The sequence below is a fragment of the Gopherus evgoodei genome, chromosome 15 (assembly GCF_007399415.2).
Source record: "Gopherus evgoodei ecotype Sinaloan lineage chromosome 15, rGopEvg1_v1.p, whole genome shotgun sequence".
In the NCBI taxonomy this organism is placed as follows: domain Eukaryota; kingdom Metazoa; phylum Chordata; order Testudines; family Testudinidae; genus Gopherus; species Gopherus evgoodei.
Genome location: NC_044336.1, coordinates 29,835,473 through 29,856,343, shown reverse-complemented (window position 1 = coordinate 29,856,343; position 20,871 = coordinate 29,835,473). Strand labels below are relative to the sequence as shown.

The following is a 20,871-nucleotide window of genomic DNA, read 5'->3' as shown; positions in this document are numbered from 1 at the left end:
TCCCTGGCACAGAAGTTAAACTAACTGGTCTGTAGTTTCCTGGGTTGTTTTTATTTCCCTTTTTATAGATGGGCACTATATTTGCCCCCTTCCAGTCTTCTGGAATCTCCCCCGTCTCCCATGATTTCCCAAAGATAATAGCTAGAGGCTCAGATACCTCTTCTATTAACTCCTTGAGTATTCTAGGATGCATTTTATCAGGCCCTGGTGACTTGCAGGCATCTAACTTTTCTAAGTGATTTTTTACTTGCTCTTTTTTAATTTTATCTTCTAAACCTACCCTCTTCCCATAAGCATTCACTATACTAGACATTCCTTCAGACTTCTCGGTGAAGACTGAAACAAAGAAGTCATTAAGCATCTCTGCCATTTCCAAGTCTCCCGTTACTGTTTCCCCCTCCTCATTGAGCAGTGGGCCTACCCTGTCCTTAGTCTTCCTCTTGCTTCTAATGTATTAATAAAAAGTCTTCTTGTTTCCCTTTATTCCCATAGCTAGTTTGAGTTCATTCTGTGCCTTTGCTTTTCTAATCTTGCCTCTGCATTCCTGTGTTATTTGCCTATATTCATCCTTCGTGATCTGACCTAGTTTCCATTTTTTATATGACGCCTTTTTATTTTGTAGGTCACGCAAGATCTCAAGGGTAAGCCAAGGTGGTCTTTTGCCACATTTTCTATCTTTCCTAACCATCGGAATAACTTGCTTTTGAGCCCTTAATAGTGTCCCTTTGAAAAACTGCCAACTTTCCTCAGTTGTTTTTCCCCCTCAGTCTTAATTCCCATGGGACCTTACCTATCAGCTCTCTGAGCTTACCAAAATCCGCCTTCCTGAAATCCATTGTCTCTATTCTGTTGTACTCCCTTCTACCCTTCCTTAGAATTGCAAATTCTATGATTTCATGATCACTTTCACCCAAGCTTCCTTCTCCTTTCAAATTCTCAACAAGTTCCTCCCTATTTGTTAAAATCAAGTCTAGAACAGCTTCCCCCCTAGTAGCTTTTTCAACTTTCTGAAATAAAAAGTTGTCTGCTATGCAGTCCAGGAACTTATTGGATAGTCTGTGCCCCACGGTGTTATTTTCCCAACATATATCTGGGTAGTTGAAGTCCCCCATCACCACCAAATCTTGGGCTTTGGATGATTTTGTTAGTTGTTTGAAAAAAGCCTTATCCACCTCTTCCACCTGATTAGGTGGCCTGTAGTAGACTCCCAGCACAACATCACCTGTGTTTTTTACCCCTTTTAGCCTAACCCAGAGACTCTCCACACTTCCGTCTCCTATGTCCATCTCCACCTCAGTCCAAGTGTGTACATTTTTAATATACAAGGCAACACCTCCTCCCTTTTTCCCCTGTCTATCCTTCCTGAGCAAACTATACCCATCCACACCAACATTCCAGTCATGTGTATTATCCCACCAAGTTTCAGTAATGCCAATAATGTCATAGTTGTATTTATTTATTAGCACTTCCAGTTCCTCCTGCTTGTTACCCATACTTCTTGCATTTGTATATAGGCATCTAAGATACTGGTTTGATCTTGCCTCCCAGCTTTGCCCTGACCCTCCTTCCTCTCTGCCATTATAGCCCGTGCTCCCTCCTGTTTCCAACCCATCTCCCAGGTCTTGTTCCCCACTTACCTGTTGTTGATGGTTCATCAATAGAACTGTTACTACTTTACATATAACCAGCATGAACCTGAGATTCAGATTGTATGCTCCAGGTGTCCCTCCTCCAGAGTGATGGTCACAGGTAAAGTCACAGAGATGGATTAGTCTTTTCTTATGCCCATCATGTCTGGGATTGAGGTGATCAGGGAGTGTTGAATGTGTTTGCCTTTTGGGTTTGGCATCCCCCTTGTGTGCCAGATCCCTAAGATATACTGGGATCTTTTGATCCCCTTTAACTACTGTACTGGAATGCTGTTTCTTGAAAAGTAGCATATCCCCTGGTGAATGTTGGGGATAAATTTAATATTGGTTGTGGAAATAGGATAGAAGAAAGGTAGGAGGGAAGAAAGTGGCCTTGGTGTCCTCAGTAACACTTTAAAGGGTAAGATAAGTAAATACCAGAGTCTTTTCTGCTGGCCTAGGATTTACCGTCCTTTCCTCTTTTTGAACTTCTTGTCAAGCTCCTTATATGGACTCTGAGCTGTGTGAATATTGGAAATGTGGACTGATTATTGAGAAAATAGCTGAGATAATTCAGGGAGACAATAACTTAATGTTAGAAATGAGCCCCTTTGGCTAGGGAGCCTGTTTTAAGGCTTCCCTTGGCTTGGAAGACTGCAGCTGGAGCAACATGAGCCTTTTTGTCTAGGGTGCCTCCATTTTTCTACACATTTGATAGTACACAATTTGCAAGCACACATTTGTCTTAAAAGTGGGAGCTTCTGTGATATTTAAAAAGATTTGTCATAAAACAGTCCTCAGTCTTCTTCACTGAAAGTATTCTATTAATTTCTGTGTTTTTTTAAAGAAATCATCATTAATATTAATATTGCTTTGGTATATTTGCAAAATGTAACTTTTAGGAGGATAATAGTAGACATGTATTTAATAGAATCCGTTGTTTTGAATAAGACTTGCTTGCTGTCTTAAAAAGAAAAGATATTTTGTTTGTAGAAGTATGTTTTTATATACTTTGTATAGGCTTCAAGGAGAGCTAACAACGCTGAAAACAAGCTGGGATTCTCATCTAGCTCAGATCTCCAAAGAGACTGTTTCTAAAGACCTTCAAATTCAGTCATTGCATGAGGAGGAGGTGAAGCTGAGGACAGAATTGAGCAAATTCCAGCAGGATGTAGAAAGGTAAGGGATTCTAAGGGATTGCTAAACCTTTGACCCCTTAACGTTTTTGTTTAGGGATAAATATTTAGAATGGGTATTTTAAAAGCTCTCAGGATATGTCTTCACTGTAGCTGGGAGCTAGCCTTCCAGCCCAGGTGGACAGACTTGCAGCTAGCACCCTAAAAATAGCACTGTGGATGCTGCAGCTTCAGCGAAGACATGAGCTGGCCACCCCAGCTCAAACCCAGAGGATCAGATGGTCTTGAGACCCTGAGCAGCAGCCCAAGCCACAGCATCCACACTGCTATTTTTAGCACGCTAGCTCAAGCCCCCGTTAGTGTAAGTCTGTCTATCTGAACTGAAAGGCTTGCTCCCACTTGCAGTGTAGACATACCCCAAGTGATTGGACCTACCCTTGGTGCCATTTAAATCAATGAGAATGTTGGAGTTGATTTCAATGGGAGCAGCGTTTAGTCAATGCTGAGTGCTCTGGAAAATCCCACCCTCAAGTCTGATTCTTTTACTTTCCCCTGTCAACCATGTGCCCTGGTTAACCTGAGCATCAATTATATTCCATTCTCAATGTGTCTCATTCTACTTTTCTGTTACATTACAAATGGAAAAAAAATCACAGTTAATTAGTACTTCAATCATCCTGGAGTTTCTCTGTTATCTCCATCTTTGTTTACCCAGAGTCGTATTATATTTCACACAACCTAGTTTTTTTCCATGGTTGTAATTTCTTCGCATTTCATTTACCCATTCAGCTAACAATTTTTTTTGCCATTTTGAGTTCATTTCTACAAGTTGATTTACTATCCATGAACACTATACTCCTACCTTATCTCTACACTCCCCTTTTCCATTTCTTGTATAATCTCAGTATTAATTTCAGCTGTATACATAACTATCTTCTTTCATGACATATTAGCCTTTCCTCTGTGCCTCCTTTGTGGTACAATATCCTGTAGGATCTTCCATCCTTCACTTACTACTTTCCCCATTAATGCTTCTGTTCATAGCACCTTGTCCAATAGTTCCCTTAATTTCTCTAGTTGTTCTTTATAGAATAGGTATAACTTTGTCTAACTACTTTATATTTTTCTTTCTCAGTTTTGTAAATTCACCAAACTGATTGGTATGTACTCCAAGAGTTCTCCTTTACTATCAATACCCTAATTAGTTCCCTTCCAAGTGCATATAAAATCCAAAATTGCCTCTCCTCAGATTTTGGAGTAGCAGCCGTGTTAGTCTGTATCCGCAAAAAGAACAGGAGTACTTGTGGCACCTTTAAGACTAACAAATTGAAAAAAAAATGGGTGTTGCCATACCAACTCTAATGAGACTAATCGAATAAGGTAACTTTTTTCTACTGCTGATAATAGCTTGACAAGAAGGCATGAGTAACAGTAGGGGGAAATTAGCACGGGGAAATAGTTTAGTTTGTATAACGACTCATCTACTCCCAGTCTTCGTTCAAGCCTAATTTAATGGTGTCCATTTTGTAAATTAACTCCAGTTCTGCAGTTTCTCGTTGGATTCTCTTTTTGAAGGGGGTTTTTTTAGTGATTTTTTTTGAATATTGTAATTCTTGACGTCTGATTTGTGTCCATTTATTCTTTTACATAGAGACTGTCCGGTTTGGCCAATGTACATGGCAGAAGGACATTGCTGGCACATGATAGCATATATCACATTGGTAGATGTGCCGGTGAATGAGTATAGTTAGTGTATGACAGTGTGACTGATGTGATTAGGTCCTATGATGGTGTCTTCTGAATAGATATGTGGACAGAGTTGGCAACGGGCTTTGTTGCAAAGATAGGTTCCTGGGTTAGTGTCTTTGTTGTGTGTCTCTGGTTGCTGGTGAGGATTTGCTTCAGGTTGGGGGGCTGTCTGTAAGCAAGGACTGGCCTGTCTCCCAAGATCTGTGAGAGTGATGGATTGTCCTTCAGGATAGGTTGTAGATCCTTGATGGTGCACTGGAGAAGTTTTAGTTGGGGGCTGAAGGTGACGGCTAGTGGCGTTCTGTTACTTTCTTTGTTGGGTCTGTCCTGTAGTAGGTGACTTCTGGGTACTCTTCCAGACAGTCTCTACATAAAAGAATAAATGGACACAAATCAGATGTCAAGAATTATAACATTCATAAACCAGTTGGAGAACGCTTCAATCTCCCTGGTCACTTGATTACAGACCTAAAAGTCGCAATATTACAACAAAAAAACCTTCAAAAAAGGCTCTAATGAGAGACTGCTGAATTGGAATTAATTTGCAAAATGGATACCTTTTAAATTTGACTTAAATAAAGACTGGGAATGGATGGGTCATTACACACAGTTAAAACTATTTCCCCATGTTTATTTCTCTCCCCCCATCCCCCGTTCCTCACAACTTCTTGTCAACTGCTGCAAATGGACCATTCTGATTACCAGTACAAAAAGTTTTTTTTCTCTCCTGCTGGTAATAGCTCACCTTAACTGATCACTCTTCTTAGAGTGTGTATGGTAACAATCATTGTTTTATGTTCTCTGTGTGTGTGTTTATATATATATATATATATATATATATATATATGTTTATGTATCTTCTTACTCTATTTTCCACTGCATGCATTTGATGAAGTGGGCTGTAGCCCATGAAAGCTTATGCTCAAATAAATTTGTTAGTCTCTAAAGTGCCACAAGTACTCCTGTTCTTCTCAGATTATCTTCCACACTCTTTGAAACAACAAGTTGCCCGCTACAGAGTTCAGTGTGTTAGTTAATTACCCATTGTATGTTTCAGTAATTAACATCTCCCTTAAGCACCAGAGCTTCAGGTACTGGACATACTATGTTGTTTCTCCAGTTCAATGGTCTCTTAGTAATTGAACTAGAAATTCAGGGAACGGGGAAAAACATTCACGCTGGTCCTCTGTGTCATAGGTATAAGCAGCAATTGTCTCTGGCAGCAGAACGAGAGCAGATTCTGGAACGGGCTAAAGTGCAAGCAGAACTGGACTGGCAGTGGCGCTGTGAAAATGCTGAAAGAAATCAGTATCAGAAATCAGAGGATCTAATACAGAGCCTGTCAACAGCAAGGGACCAGGTCATTATTAGATCAAATTGACTTTGGTCTGTACTGAGTGATTTCATCACTCTCAAGGTCCTTCCAGCCTAACATTTCTGTTATTCTAAAGACTACTTACTTGGATTTAAAATAATAAAAAAGATATCCTGTCCAAGGCTGTAGGCACCTTAACATCATTAATAAAACAATAAATAAAATCCCAGCAGCATTAAAGTAATCCTTTCAACAGGAATTCAGACAGCCAGATACCTACAAATACTCTTTTCTATTCCTTCATCATTATGGGAAGCTTACCCTCAATTCTCCCCAGAGCCTATCAAACAGATTTATTTTGCAGTGTTTCCAGGAAGTCACCCAAATTCAGGATATTTTGGATCAAGTGAAGGGAGCAAGTGCTAGGTCTCGGAGCCCTCATGGAGAACACTCTGCCAGCCACCCTTTTCTCTTTTCTAATGAAAGGGGTTCAGGTTGAACACCCAAGGTGTGTCAGTATGGCACGGAAAGAGAAGTGATTCCTCAGGTACATAAACTCCACCTGGAAACCAATGGGGAGCCAGTGTAGGTCCCAGAGCACTGGTGTCATATTCTTCCAGCAATATTCCCTGCTCATGAAGCAAGCCATTGGATTTTGCACCAGCTTCGGTCTCTGAATGGTTTTAAACTGTAGTACCATGTAGAGTGGACTACATTGCAGACACTCTTCTTGTTCAGAGATTTTACAGAATGTACTGGTGATGGTTGTCAGTGGCCAATTCCAAGTAACCATGTGAGTATAATGAAATGACCTGTTTACTATTTTAAAAAGTAAACTTTAATCCTGGTGTTTTATAACACCACTCTGTATCCCAAGTGCTTTATAGACATTAATGAATGTCTGGGAGGCAAATTATTATTATTGTCACTTTTACAGGTTAGGAAGTTGAGGCACAGGGAAGTTAAGTGACTTTTTCAGGGTCACACAGGAGGTCTGTGGCAGAGCCAGAAATAGAACACATGTTTCTTGATTTCCTGTCATGTGATTGAACCAGAAGACCATTGTTCCTCCCTTCTAATAGCTCTGCACTGTCTGTACTTAAGACACAGTAATTTTTGTGTTTTGTAGGTTACAGCTCAGCTACAAGAGAAGGAACAGAAGCTGTGTGAAATGGAAACAGTCCTGTCTGCTTTGACCTTTGAAAAAGACCAAGCAGTGCAGGCACTTCAGAAACATGGTATATTGCCTGAAGGAGAGAAACAGGTTAGACAACACTTATTTGCCTTGTCTTTGGTTGAATTCATTCCGATACAGCCAGCTATGTGGGGCTTGTCTTCACTAAATTTGTATACCTCAAGTTAATTGATTGCATGTTAATTTGAGGTACAAACATTTCCAGCCTGGAACAAAATGTATAGGGTTGTTTACACTAGCCTTTACAAATGTGTTAAGTATCTGTACCTATGGTCAATGTATACCACAGAAGATATTCCATTTAACAGGTGTAATGTATGCACTGGAAAGGACTGTCAGAGACCCCCCACAATTCATTTTGGGGTATTATCCTTTTAAAGAAAAATGCAGTGATCAGTGTGAACAGCTTGGGTGACTAAGGGCTAGATTATCATTGGCCTTATTCAGTCATGCAATGGACCCTTTCTTACTCCCCCGTTTGGTCCTGCTCAGATTTAGATTCTGGCCATAAGGAGGACAGAAGAGGCTACTCTTCCATTACTTTGAACAAGTGGACAGGGATGGGGAGGAGTCCTGACTGCCCCAATCACTCACTGGCCAAAGTATTATGGCAGGTGTACAGGGGAGGTAAACTGCTCCAAGAAAAGGGGCAACATAATTTTCTTCTTCCTCAAAGCAAAGGAGGAGCAGAGAAAGAATTGTGATTCTCTGTTCTGCTCCAGGATTGTCACAGTACAGATTTTAAGGTTATGTTAGTCTTTAAATGAGTATTTTAAAATTATATGAAATTGCAAAATCTTTTTAGAATGCCTGCTGCTGTTTTAATATCTCAATTACCGTCTCCCATTAAGAGCTGCTATTTTACTAAATCGTCTCAGCAGGAAATCCAATTTGCAAACATAGGGCTCAGTTGCAAATGTACTTAAGCACTGTGGGACTTAGGGCAATAGTCGTCATCCCATCACATGGAAGCACAGGTGCTGCATTTGTAAAATTTTTAGTGAGGCCCAGAGGTCAGGGGGGCAAGGGACAGCGCCTCCTATAATTGGAGTCTGGGGGGCAGAACCTCCCCCCAAACAGGAGAAAAATACCTGCCATACCTCCAGTATACTTGGTGCATGGGGTCACAATGCCACTCAGATACCCCCAATGCCACTCAAATTTGGGGTGTCCCAGTAAGTAACCTGGATCCCCTCTTCTGGTTGTACTCTTGGCTTAAACATTGGTAGGGCTGGGCCTTCTTTCCAGAATATTGTTGGGGCCTGGTCCCCCATGAGGCCATATAGTCCAGCACTTATGCATGGAAGAATGATTCTGAGTTTTTTTCCCTGAATCATGGAAGTATAGAACTGGAAGGGATCTCAAGAGAGTATAGTCCAGTCCCATGCACTCAAGGCAGGACTGGGTAATAACTAGATCATTCCTGACAGATGTTTGTCTAACCTGTTCTTAAAAACTTCCAATGATGGAGATTCCACAACCTCCATAGATAATTTGTTCCCGGACTTAACTACCCTTACAGGAAGTCTTTCCTAATGTCCAACCTACACCTCCCTTGCTGCAATTTAAGCCAATTGTTTCTAGTCCTATCCTCAGAGGCTAATGAAGTACAGAAAGAAGAGGGTGAAAAATTGTTCTCATGTCCCCTCTCAGTCTTCTCTTCTCCAGATTAAACAAACCAATTTTTTTTTCAATATTTCCTCATCGGTCCTGTTTTCTAGACATTTTTGTTGCTCTCCTCCTGGATTTTCTCCAATTTGTCCAGACCTTTCCTGACAGGTGGCTCTCAGAATTGGACACAATACTCCAGTTGAGGCCTAATCAGCATGGAGTAGAATGAAAGAATTATTACTTGTGTCTTACTTATAACACTCCTGCAGAATGATGTTTGCTTTTTTGGCAACAGTGTTACACTGTTGACTCATATTTTGCTTGTGCCCCACTATGACTCCCAGATCCCTTTCCACAGTACTCCTTCCTAAGCAGTCATTTCCCATTTTGTATGTGTGCAACTGATTGTTCCCTCCTAAGTGGAGTACTTTGTGTTTTGTCCTTATTGAATTTCATCTTGTTTATATCAGATCATTGTCCAATTTGTCCAGATTATTTTGAATTTTAATCTTATTCTCCAAAGCACTTGCAACCCCTCCCACCTTGGTGTCATCTGCAAACTTTCTATCCTTGAGTGGCCTTGCGACCCCATGCACCAGGTATGATGGAGGTATGAGAGGTATTTTCTCCTACTGGGGGTTTTTGCCCCCAGACTGCAATTTAGAGGGCTCTACCACTCGTATCCCTGACCTCTGAGCCCCACCAAAAATTTTATAAGGAATCATTCCTTTTGAGGATCTTAGGAAGAATGTACTATTTTTCTCAATTTATTTCTGCAGTTAGCTAGAAAAATGGATTATAAGTGAAAGTGCGTTTTCATTAGGTAATAATATGGTTTTAAAATTTGTTGTGGACAAAGATGAAGTGGTTGGCTCCTCCCCAGCCCCTTTCTCATATCCTGTACTTCTAATCTTATATTAATATGGCATTGTGGCTTTCCTTGAAGGACTGTATATTTCCCGTCCCTTGTTGAAGTAAAGTGGCCTTTTAGTATTGCAAAATCATTCTTGCTGTTTTCTGTCCTTGAAGCTTGCAGTCCACAGATACTTGGCTCTGGCCCAGCTTGTATATGACCAGAAATAGAAAGCAGGCACATAAATTGTGTGTAGACAGAGACTTGGCTTCTTGTTTGAATATTACAGTGGAAGGAATTATAATGTTCAGAGAATAATTTTTGCCTTTGAATGGCATGTGCTAAAGATATGAAAGAAATTAAATTCTGTTGGAAATATTAAATTAGTATTTTATGATTTTCATTGTGATGAGGTAGACAAATATCATCCCACTGCTGCAAGTAACAGTTAAGGGACAGGCTTGTCATGTGTATTTACATAATTACACCACCTATGACTGAATAAAAATTTGGGAAACTGTCGAGAATCCCAGATTGAGAGAGCAGAAGGAAAATTTTAAAATCTGCAAATATTCCAGAGGAAAACATTTTTGTGATTGCTGTACTCTAAATGGGGAAGCAGGCAATAAAGAGTCTTTCAGCAGTGCTTAAAATTGTGCTGTAAATATTAAAATAGAATAAATCGGACATGAAAAACCATGTGGTGAAGAAATCTGCAGGTAGGATTTAGAAAGTTGGGAAGAGACTTGTCTGTTAGATTACTGAAGAAAAATGGAGAACCATATCCCCAGCATATTTTTCATAATGTAGCTGAACATCTAATATGAATCAGCCTAATAATACATATTTCTAAGATATATTCAGTTGTGCATTAATTTTAGACTTTCATTTTTTTCTGCTTTCATATTTTATATTGTGTTAAGGACTGCAGTGCAGTAGAAAAGGAAAATATATCCCAAGCATAGTTGAATCCTTAAACACTACTTTCTGGCTATATGTGTAACTTTTGGACACCTCTACCATCTGTATGACTGATCCCTGCTTTAGGTTTAAATCCTTCTAATCAACTTGTAAATCACTGAGAAATGTGAGAGCTTTCATGGAGCTGGACAGGAGATTTCTGATTTTGCTAATATCTGTTGCTTTACCCCATTGAGATTTTAGCAGAACTGTTATTCATAACAGGCCTTTCTGAAGGATGAAAGTGAAGAATATATTTGGGCACTAGGGTGCACCACATCACTACTTGTTAACCAGGAAAATGAGGTCCTCCTTGACTAGAACATGAAGAACTGTGTATAGCGCATTAAAAAACAGTATTAACCACATCTACTATTTTCTAGAGCTAGGATACAGAAATTTTAGATAAAAGAAAATACTATAATATAGTTTTTATATATTCCCAGGCACAACATACATGAAAATAGAGTTAAGGTTGCAAATACATATCAATTAAGAAGGAAAAAAATATTATAGTATTTCTACTATTTTAAAACAACAAGCACATTTGAAAGCCTAGAAATCTAAATTAAGAATAAAATTCTAGGGGCAGATCCTCAGCTGGTGTAAATTGTCATAGCTCCATTGAAGTCAATAGCTCTATGGCAGTTTTCAGCTGCTGAGAATCTGTCCCTTTAGGTTATACAAACAGCCTTAACTCTGGCCCAACATCAATACTCATCTTTGTCTGTCCAACAACTTGTTTATACCCAACTACCAAAATGCCATACCACAATGTCACAACATTTCTAATATGGATCACAAGCCCTCTGCTGCAAACCACCTCCCATTCATCACGTATGAGCCACAAACCCAAATGCAAGCACTCATCAACTTCAATACTTAAATTTTACATTCTCATAACATTTCTTATAAATATCATAGAGTAGCATAATTAAACCAAGCATTTTGTTACATTTATTAATCTCCTCTGGCAGAAATTTCTCTACACAAGAAATTTCAGGTGGAAAGAATTTGTTTTGAGGAAGTAGTAAGGTGAGGGGACAAAACTGGGCTGAGGATGGAAAGCTAGTTACTGTGTAACCTTTCTTAGAGTCACTTCAGCAACTTTATAAGAAAGTGCAGACTGCATCGCCATGTATATCTGAAACTCACCTGACTCTCCATGCATACTGGCTGCTTTTATTTTTCCCTCTATGTAAGTTGATTCCAATAAGTATTACTGAGATATTTTCAGTGTTACATTTCTGTTTACATTTGTAATTTTTCCTTTTCTGCCTTCAAGAGACACTATACCCATCTGTGCAAAACATTCTCTCTTGTCTCTGATTTGACCCTATTTAAATAAAAACTCCATTGAATAGAGAGGGGAAGAGTGTATTTCTGTCAGTTAAACTGATCTACTTTTTCTTTCAGTCATTTTAATAAATCTGACGTACTCTTTTCTCAGATAACTCCCAGAATTACCTAATTATTTTCCTCTTTCAGTTGTTCTTTTCCCATATGATCTTAACACTTTTTAACCTTGAGCGGATTATTATTTGCTGTGTTTGGAAGACACTCTATCACTGATAATAACATGATGTCACTGTTTTATTTTTCAGATGTTTCTAGGTGATAATAAAGGAGTTCTTGGAAAAGATTTTTCTGCCACAGAGATCCAAAGATTAAAGGAACAGAACACCAGCATGCGGGTTGCTATTGCAGAAATGAGGAAAGAAATGGAGGCTCTCAGTGATCAGACACCATCCTCGTTCCCCAGGAAAGAAAAGATACAATACACACAGCAAACTGCCACTGATGCTAAGGCTGCTACAGTCATATTTACTCCTGGTAATATAGAGAACTGGTTTGAAAGTGCTACTCTGTAGCAGTTTTGTATGGCATTTCACACTTTCCTCTTAAGTCACAGCTCTTGCCTTAGAATACTATTTTCATCTTACTTAACAGAAATAATAGCTATAAACAAGAAAAAATTATATTTTCAAATGTATCCCTTTAATGAATATTATCTGTCTATATTTTGAAACATTTTAGTATCACAGTTTACATTTTTCTTTTCCTTTTCACATTACCTGTGAGAGGTGTATTTTAAATACTCATCACTCAAAAGGAAATTCAGAGAAGAATACATGGGTTGTGAATGAACATGTACATTACAGGGGGAACTGATAGCAACCTCTATAGTTAGAAATAACTGGCAAATCTTATTTGCAACCCCCAACTCATAACTTGCTGAAAATTTAACCATTTGAGCTACAGTTTTGCAGGCATAGTCTCTACCAAAAATTTTCTAAAATAAAGTTTGGGCCAAAATTGTTCCTTTTTTTTTTTTAGTATAAGGAGAATGAAAACTAGAGTTTCCCCTTCATAAAGAAATTCTTGTGAACTTTTTTTGAACTTTGAGAAGGCAAGATAACTGTAACTTGATAGGGAAATAACCATCCCAAAAGAGAAGCATTTGAATGTTTTGGTGAAAATTTGACAATTTTTGAGCCTTTTAATGGCCTTTTTGCACATGCATGGTACAAATGGTGTAGATTTTTTAAACACTGCATATTTGTTCACTGCACATGCCTCACTTAGCTAAACATTCAACTTCTGAGTCCCCTGAATTACTCCAAAGCCAGCTCAGACCATTTTCTGGATCTGAGAAAACAGACCCAGCAAAGTAGATTCTTCTGCACCTGCTTCATTCTCCTCCAAAATGGCTGTTTATTCTATTGTAACTTTTGAGATTTCATTGTGAATAGTTATGAATAGTTAAGTTATTTTAAACCTTGCTGTTTCCAAGCAGATATGAATTGATGAGCTAATTATTATGTGCAGAGGTGTTCATTAGACATAAACTCTTATTTTACCTATTAATTTATACTCTGCTAGTGAAACAATTTGATTACTCAGTTCAATCAAATATTTCTATTAATTATTTCTAAAGGACATTCTCTCTTCTATGCTAGTGCTGATATGTGCATGTAGTTCTTCCCTGCTAATAGCTGAAGACAATACCATTGAGCCTTTTTGTTGACACCATCCTCCTATATATAAAGCCTGAAGCTGTCAAAGCTCAGTTGTTTCTGTTTCCAGCAGTTGGAGGATATAATACTCTTATCAGCTGGATCTGATGCTGTTCACCTGAGGGTACTGAAGGAATTAGCTGAAGAATTCTTGGTGCCACTGGCAATGATATTTGTGAAGTTATGGATGACAGGAGAGGTCCCAGAAGACTGGAGAAGGGCTAATGTAATGCCCTTTTATAAAAGAGGGGGGAAAGGAGGAGCTGGGGAACTATAGACCAGTCAGCATGACTTCAATACCTGGGAAGCTACTAGAGCAATGTATAACACATTCAGTTTGCAAATACGTGGAGGATGAAGGGGTGATCACTAGAACAAATCATGCAAAACCAGCTTGATTTCCTTCTTTGACAGAGCAACTGATTTGGTGGATGGGGGAATGTGATGGACATAATATACCTGGACTTCATCGAGGCTATGGCATATGAGACTGTGTCAATTCTGATAAGTAAGCTGAAGAAATGCAGGCTTGACAGAACTCCCACTAAGTGGATACATAATTAGTTAAACAACTGCAAACAAAGAGTAACTATTAATGGAATCAGGTTGTTGGACTGGAAGAATGTCTCAAGCGGGATTCCATAGGGATCTGTTCTGAGTCCAGTGTTTAACATTTTTATTATCGATCTAGATGTAGATATTGAGAGCATACTGATCAAGTTTGCAGATGACACAAAGCTGGGGGGGGGGCTGCCAACACTTTGGAGGATAGAGCTAAAATTCAGAGGGATCTTGCTAAATTGGAGAACTGGGCTATAGGCAACAAAGTGAAATTCAACCAAGACGAATGTAAGGTCCTACACTTAGGGGAAAAAATCAAATGTACAAATACAGAATTGGGGGAAACTGGCTTGGCAGCAGCACTGCTGAGAAGGATCTGGGAGTTGTTGTGGATCACCACCTCAACATGAGTCAGCAATGCAATGCTGTTGCAAAAAAAAAAGCAAATGCAATTTTAGGTTGCATTAACAGAGGCATAGCATGAAAATCATGAGAAGTGATAGTACTGCTCTACTTGGTGCTGGTTAGGCCTCAGCTGGAGTACTGTGTCTAGTTTTGGTCACCAATGTATAGAAAGGATGTAGAGAAACTGGAAAGGATCCAGAGATGAGTGACAAAGATGATTAAAGGGTTGGAATGCAACCCAAATGAGCAAAGTCTGAAGGAAATGGGTCTGTTTAGTTTGGAAAAGAGAAGATTAAGGGGGATATGATTGTGATCTTCAAATACTTGAAAGGCTGCAATAAAAAAGGTGGAGAAACATTCTCCTTTTGCCACAAAAGGCAATGGTTTCAAACTATAGCATAGCAGATTTTGATTAAATCTCAGAAAAAAATTCTTAACTGGTAAGAACAGTAGGACAATGGAACAGACTCCTAGGGAGGCTATGGAAGCTTCTTCACTGGGTTTTCAAAAGGAGGCTGGATAGTCGTCTGCCTTGGGTGGTTTAGACACAACAAATCCTGCACTTTGGCAGGGGTTAGACTAAGATGACCCTTGCGGTCCCTTCTAACTCTAGAATTGTATGATTGGATAAAAGGAAATTTTCTAGCAAGTGGTCTGCCAAACTCACGATGATTTAATTGCTTGTTTAAGTTAAAATACCTTTTCCAAGATCCTTTTTTTTTTTTTTAATGTTTGTAGATTATGTTCAATCCCTGGAAGAGGAAATAAGAAAGTTAAAGCACAAATATTGGATAATGGAAGAGCAACTAGAAAAGGCATCTAAATTTTCCAAAAAATCATCTGCTCCATTCGATGACCCATCCAGCACTCAGCACCACTCAGCTCCACCCATCACTCAGCTCCACACCCACAATTTCCAGGAAACTAGTGGTAAGAGAAACATGTTTCAACATTAATCTCCACTAGGATCCAATTGGTGCCTCCCTGCCATGTGTCCTTGTAGGAGAACTGCAAAGGAGAACCAACCTCAGACTCCTGCTGGTAGGAGCAGAAGCAGCCAAAGCATACTTTTGGCCCTTTTGACATTCCAGTTAAAACTGCAGAAAGTTCTCAGACTTTTTCTCTGCCCTATGCTAACTGGCTGTTTGCTCCAACCTACTCCTCCATCCTCTCCCTCAAATCCTCCTCACTTCCGCTTCACTCCATACCTGCCCTTTCTGCCCCCTGTAGTAGTCATATCATATAATTTAATTTTCTGGGAATTTAGCAGTGTTTATCTAAAAAATTAATAAACAGGCAAAGAGGAGTGTAAAAAATTAACTTCACCATTTTCTAGGTGAATATCAGGGTTAATATTGGGGAACAGGAAGAGGGGAAAAAAAACAAATAGAGAAAAGTAAGAGTTTGTTTATGAAATCATTATCTCTAATGCCCGTTGGACAAATAAAACTTATTTTGAAGACAAAAATAGTTTACTTTTGGTGACTTTCACGGTTACACTGAGGCCTCTTATATCAAGTGTGAATTCCAAAAATCCTAGGGAGTCCTAGAGTGTGTAGGACAAGTGTCTTTTGCAAGGCTTGTTCTCCTGAAGTCTTAGACATGTCCCTGGGCCCAGCTACTCTCACAGGCTATCACTGGGGACAGTGGGTGGTGGGTAAGGAGTGCCCAGTGAGAAGAGGGAAGGTTCCCAATATTCATGGATCCAAAAATCGTCTTTTCTGTCACAGAGGTGGGACACAGGGACAGGGAGTCAGGAGAGAGCAGATCCCAGTCACTGATTTGCGAACAGCAGGGGGGCTGCCATTACCTTCCTCCCCACATCGTGTGCTCTCCAGCTTTACTCCTCGGGGCAACAGGGAGATTAGAACAACCTGTTTCTAGCCCAGGGGCAGGCAGGAGCTCTGCCTGGTGGATGCAGTGGATGGGGTTTTGTGCTGTGGGGCTCCTCTCCAGACAATGACGTGTCTCCAGACAGCTGCTCACAGGAGTTATCACAGAGGGGAAATGGGGGGTGGGGTGGCAGGGAGAGGGGTGTCGGGGGGGGGGGGAGAAGGATACCTGATTTGGTGGTGGGGGAGGAGGTGTCAGATGGGGGAAGGGGTGCCCAGCATTCATGGGTGGGGGAAGTTGGGGAGGGAGGTACCTGGTGGATGGGGATGGTAGATGGGCTTCCTGGCATACACAGAAGGAGTGGGGTCTGGAAGTAGGGAGGGAGACAGATTTGGGGAGCAGACAGGAATCTTTGCCCTGGGTTGTGCTGAATGGCTGGGGTCAGCAGGGGGCCAGTACTTACCAGGTGCAGCCTTCCACTCCTTGCAGCAGTCAGTCGTCTCAGCAGGCTCCTTGCCTATCTTGTGCAGCTGCAGTGGTCACCAACTGGCAATTTCCCTCCCCCGTGCAGATGCACTGTGCTTTCTGCTACGGAGTATGCAAACAGGCCTGGGGAATTTGAGCAGGTACAAAATCCAGGTAGAAAATGGAAAAATCTGAATACTGGATTTTTCAAAACCTACAGTTCTTCTTCGAGTGATTGCTCACATCCATTCCAGTTAGGTGTGCGCGCCGCGCGTGCACGTTCGTCGGAAACTTTTTTACCCTAGCAACTCCAGTGGGCCGGCAGGTCGCCCCCTGGAGTGGCGCCGCCATGGCGCCCAATATATATCCCTGCCGGCCCGCCCGCTCCTCAGTTCCTTCTTACCGCCGTGTCGGTCGTTGGAACTGTGGAGCGCGGCATAGCTGTCCTCCACGGCCCTAGCTCTCCTAGTTATCTATCGTTATCTATCGTTATCTCTAGTTTCATTATAGTTGTTAATTAGTTTGTTAAGTTGATAGTTAAGTTAATTAGTTGTAAAGTACTTCTTCGCCGGGGGCTTAGCCCTTCCCGGCACCCGGCACCGGGCTCATGCCTGGTTCGCCGGGCTTCAAGCAGTGTGCGGCCTGCAAGAAGCCCATGCCTACCAGCGATCCCCACGAAGCGTGCCTGAAGTGCCTCGGGGAATCGCACAGATCCGACAAGTGCCGCATCTGTAAGGCCTTTAAGCCGAGGACAAAGAAGGAGAGGGATCAAAGGCTCCGAACTCTCCTAATGGAGGCGGCACTTGACCCGACGGCTTCGCAGGCCGTGGTATCGGCACCGGCACCGGATCGCTCCGGCACCGAGAAGACTCCTCGGCACCGACCCTCTCCGGCACTGGAGCCAGAGCCAAGGCCGTCGAAGTCTAATACTCCGGCCAGGCAGACCCGGCTAGAGCGCCCGGCCTCGACATCGGCCGCGGCGCCGCCGGCACCGTCAGCACCGTTGACTCCGGGCCCGGCGGGTCCGTTGAGTCCGGTGCCGCCGAGCTCCCCCATGAGATCTGGGGTTGAGATAGTGGTCCCGTCCACACCGGAGACCTTCGCCTCGGCTCGGGACCTTATTGCCCTGACTGAGCCTACTCCGCTGCCACCCCCGGTACCTCCGGTGCGGGTCGTGTCCAGAGGCAAGCCTATGATGTCGGCACCGCCCAGAGACAGTCGTTCCCGATCCAGGTCCCGACGTCTTGGGCGCTCCAGATCCCGACGCCGCTCGCAGTCCCGGCACCGCTCCCCTCAGCGGTACCGGTCGCACTCGCGGCACCGGTCGGCATCGAGAAGGTCGCGGTCAGGCTCCAGTCGACACCGGCACCGCGACTCCAGGAGCAGGTCCCGACGCTACTCGCCGCACCGGTCGACCTCCCGGCACCGAGCTGGTGGCAGGTCCCGGTCCCGGTCTCGCTCGACCTCCCGGCACCGAGCTGGTGGCAGGTCCCGGTCGACCTCCCGGCACCGAGCTGGTAGCAGGTCCCGGCACCGAAGCGGCGCCCGGCACCGAAGCGGCGCCCGGCACCGATCAGGATCACGGCACCGTGACAGATCCCGGTCCCGGTCCCGATCCCGGCACCGATATGACTACCGGTACCGGTCCCCGGCACCGAGACGATCCTCCGTGCCGGCCCGCGCAGACCCGTACCATCCAGGGTCGGCCCCACCGTGGCCCTCGAGACAGCCGTCCGTATCCTCCCAGACGGACAGCGGCTATGCGCTGGGCACCGACCGGCAGGCGGCGCTGTTTGGTGATCCGCCGCTGCAGGACCAAGGCCCACAACAGTGGGGATTCTGGACACCCTGGGCGTACCATCAGGCCCAGGGCCCCCAGCAGCTCCCTCCTAGGCCGGCGACTGCGGAGCGTAGGGCCCAGGAAGCCTCGTTGTCTCGCCCCCCTCCCTCCCCGGAAGGGGAGGAAGGGTCCAAGCAGCAGGACTCCGCTGTGGCTCCGGAGGCAGAGGCGAGGGCTGAGGAAGACCCTCAGTTAGACACTCTCGTGCCGGGGGTCTCATCATCCTCCTCCCCGGATGAGGCGGTGGCGGGTACCTCCTCCAACAGTCCCCCCCCGCTGGATCTCAGGGCGCACCAAGACCTCCTCAGGCGATTGGCTCAAAATCTGAGTCTGCAGGCGGAGGAGGTCTCGGAGATAGAGGATCCAATTGTAACCATCATCTCTTCTGATGCTCCCACCAGGGTCGCCCTGCCCTTTATACGAACCATCCAGGCCAACGCCAACACCATCTGGCAGTCTCCGGCCTCCATCCCTCCGACAGCAAAAGGCGTCGAGAGGAAGTACATGGCCCCTTCTAGGGGATACGAATATCTCCATGTACACCCGACCCCGTGTTCACTGGTGGTTCAATCGGTGAACGATAGGGAGCGTCATGGCCAGGAGGCTCCGGCCCCCAAATCAAGAGAGGCCAGGCGGATGGACCTCCTTGGCCGTAAGGTGTATTCGGCTGGGGCGCTGCAGCTCAGGGTCTCCAACCAGCAGGCCCTGCTGAGCAGATATGCCTTTGATTCCTGGGTGGCAGTGGACAAATTTAAGGAGCTGCTGCCACAGGATGCTCGCCAAGAGTTTACGGCCATCTTGGACGAAGGCAAGAAGGTCGCACGCACGGCCTTGCAAGCCTCCTTGGACGCTGCGGACTCGGCTGCCCGTACCCTTGCGTCAGGTGTTACGATGCGTTGCATCTCCTGGCTGCAGGTTTCCGGCCTTCCGCCGGAGCTCCAGCATACTATACAGGACCTTCCTTTCGAAGGCCAGGGCCTATTTTCTGACAAAACAGACCCCAGACTCAAGAGTCTGAAAGATAACCGAGTCGTTATGCGGTCCCTCGGGATGCACACTCCCGTGACGCAGCGTAGACCCTTCCGGCCGCAACAACAACAACAACAACAACGCAGGCCGTTTTCCCAGTTCCGCCAGCGGCAGGACCTTTACAGGCGCCGCGGCAGGAACGGGAGGCGCAGGCAGTCGGGGAACCAAGGGGGGCAGAACCAAGGCTCCTCAAAACCCCCGCCTGGTCCTAAGCCTTCATTTTGAAGGTGCGCTCGAGGGCGCAGTAACAGTTTCCCCTATGGATCCTTCCCCCCCGTTTTCCAACCGCCTTTCGTTTTTCCTCCCGGCGTGGTCCCAAATAACATCGGACCGCTGGGTCTTAAGCGTGGTGCAGACGGGATACCACCTGCAGTTTGTTTCGTTTCCTCCTTCCCGCCCTCCTTCCTCGTCCCTCTTCAGGGACCCCTCTCACGAGCAATTCCTTCGGCAGGAGGTGCAGACGCTCCTCAGCAAAGGAGCTATAGAGGCGGTTCCGGAAAACGAGAAAGGCAAGGGGTTTTATTCCCGCTACTTTCTGATCCCCAAGGCCAAGGGGGGCCTCAGGCCTATCCTCGACCTGCGAGAGCTCAACAAATACCTCGTGAAGTTGAAGTTCCGCATGGTATCCCTGGGGACCATTATTCCATCCCTGGATCCGGGAGACTGGTACGCCGCCCTCGACATGCAGGACGCGTATTTCCACATTGCCATTTGGCCGCGCCACAGACGCTTTCTCCGCTTCGTTGTGGGGGCTCTTCATTATCAATTTGCAGTCCTCCCGTTCGGCCTGTCCACGGCCCCGAGGGTGTTTACAAAATGCATGGCAGTTGTCGTGGCGCATCTTCGGCGCAACCGTGTCCACGTGTTCCCTTATCTGGACGATTGGTTGATTCGGGGCACGTCGGAACAGCAGGTGACCAGCCATGTCCGCGTGATCACCGGCATGTTTGCGAGTCTGGGCCTCTTGATAAACACAGACAAGTCCACCCTGAGGCCCACTCAGAAGGTGGAATTTATCGGGGCCGTCCTGGACGCCACTGTGGGCAGGGCCTCGCTGCCTCTGCAGCGGTTCCAGACCATGGCGGCGATCGTTCAACGCTTGCGGTCAGCCCCGTTGACGTCAGTGAGGACATGTCTAACCCTGTTAGGCCACATGGCGGCGTGCACCTTTGTGACCGACTACGCTCGGCTCCGCATGAGGCCTCTCCAGCTGTGGCTTATCAGTCATTACAGGCCGGCAAGGCAACCGTTAGACATGTTACTCACAATCCCCC

At 44.2% G+C, this 20,871-nt stretch overlaps 1 protein-coding gene across 6 annotated transcripts in view; it reads left to right on the top strand.

The window, feature by feature from the left end:
- Positions 1 to 20,871, top strand: part of CCDC57 (coiled-coil domain containing 57) — a 150,609-nt gene that overhangs the window by 55,717 nt on the left and 74,021 nt on the right. For all 6 annotated transcript variants that reach the window (XM_030534230.1, XM_030534228.1, XM_030534226.1 and 3 more), the window contains 5 exons: positions 2,649 to 2,807; positions 5,711 to 5,873; positions 6,958 to 7,092; positions 12,052 to 12,280; positions 15,169 to 15,360. In XM_030534230.1, coding sequence (XP_030390090.1) covers positions 2,649 to 2,807; positions 5,711 to 5,873; positions 6,958 to 7,092; positions 12,052 to 12,280; positions 15,169 to 15,360 — 878 coding nt within the window. The remainder of the gene's footprint in view (positions 1 to 2,648; positions 2,808 to 5,710; positions 5,874 to 6,957; positions 7,093 to 12,051; positions 12,281 to 15,168; positions 15,361 to 20,871) is intronic.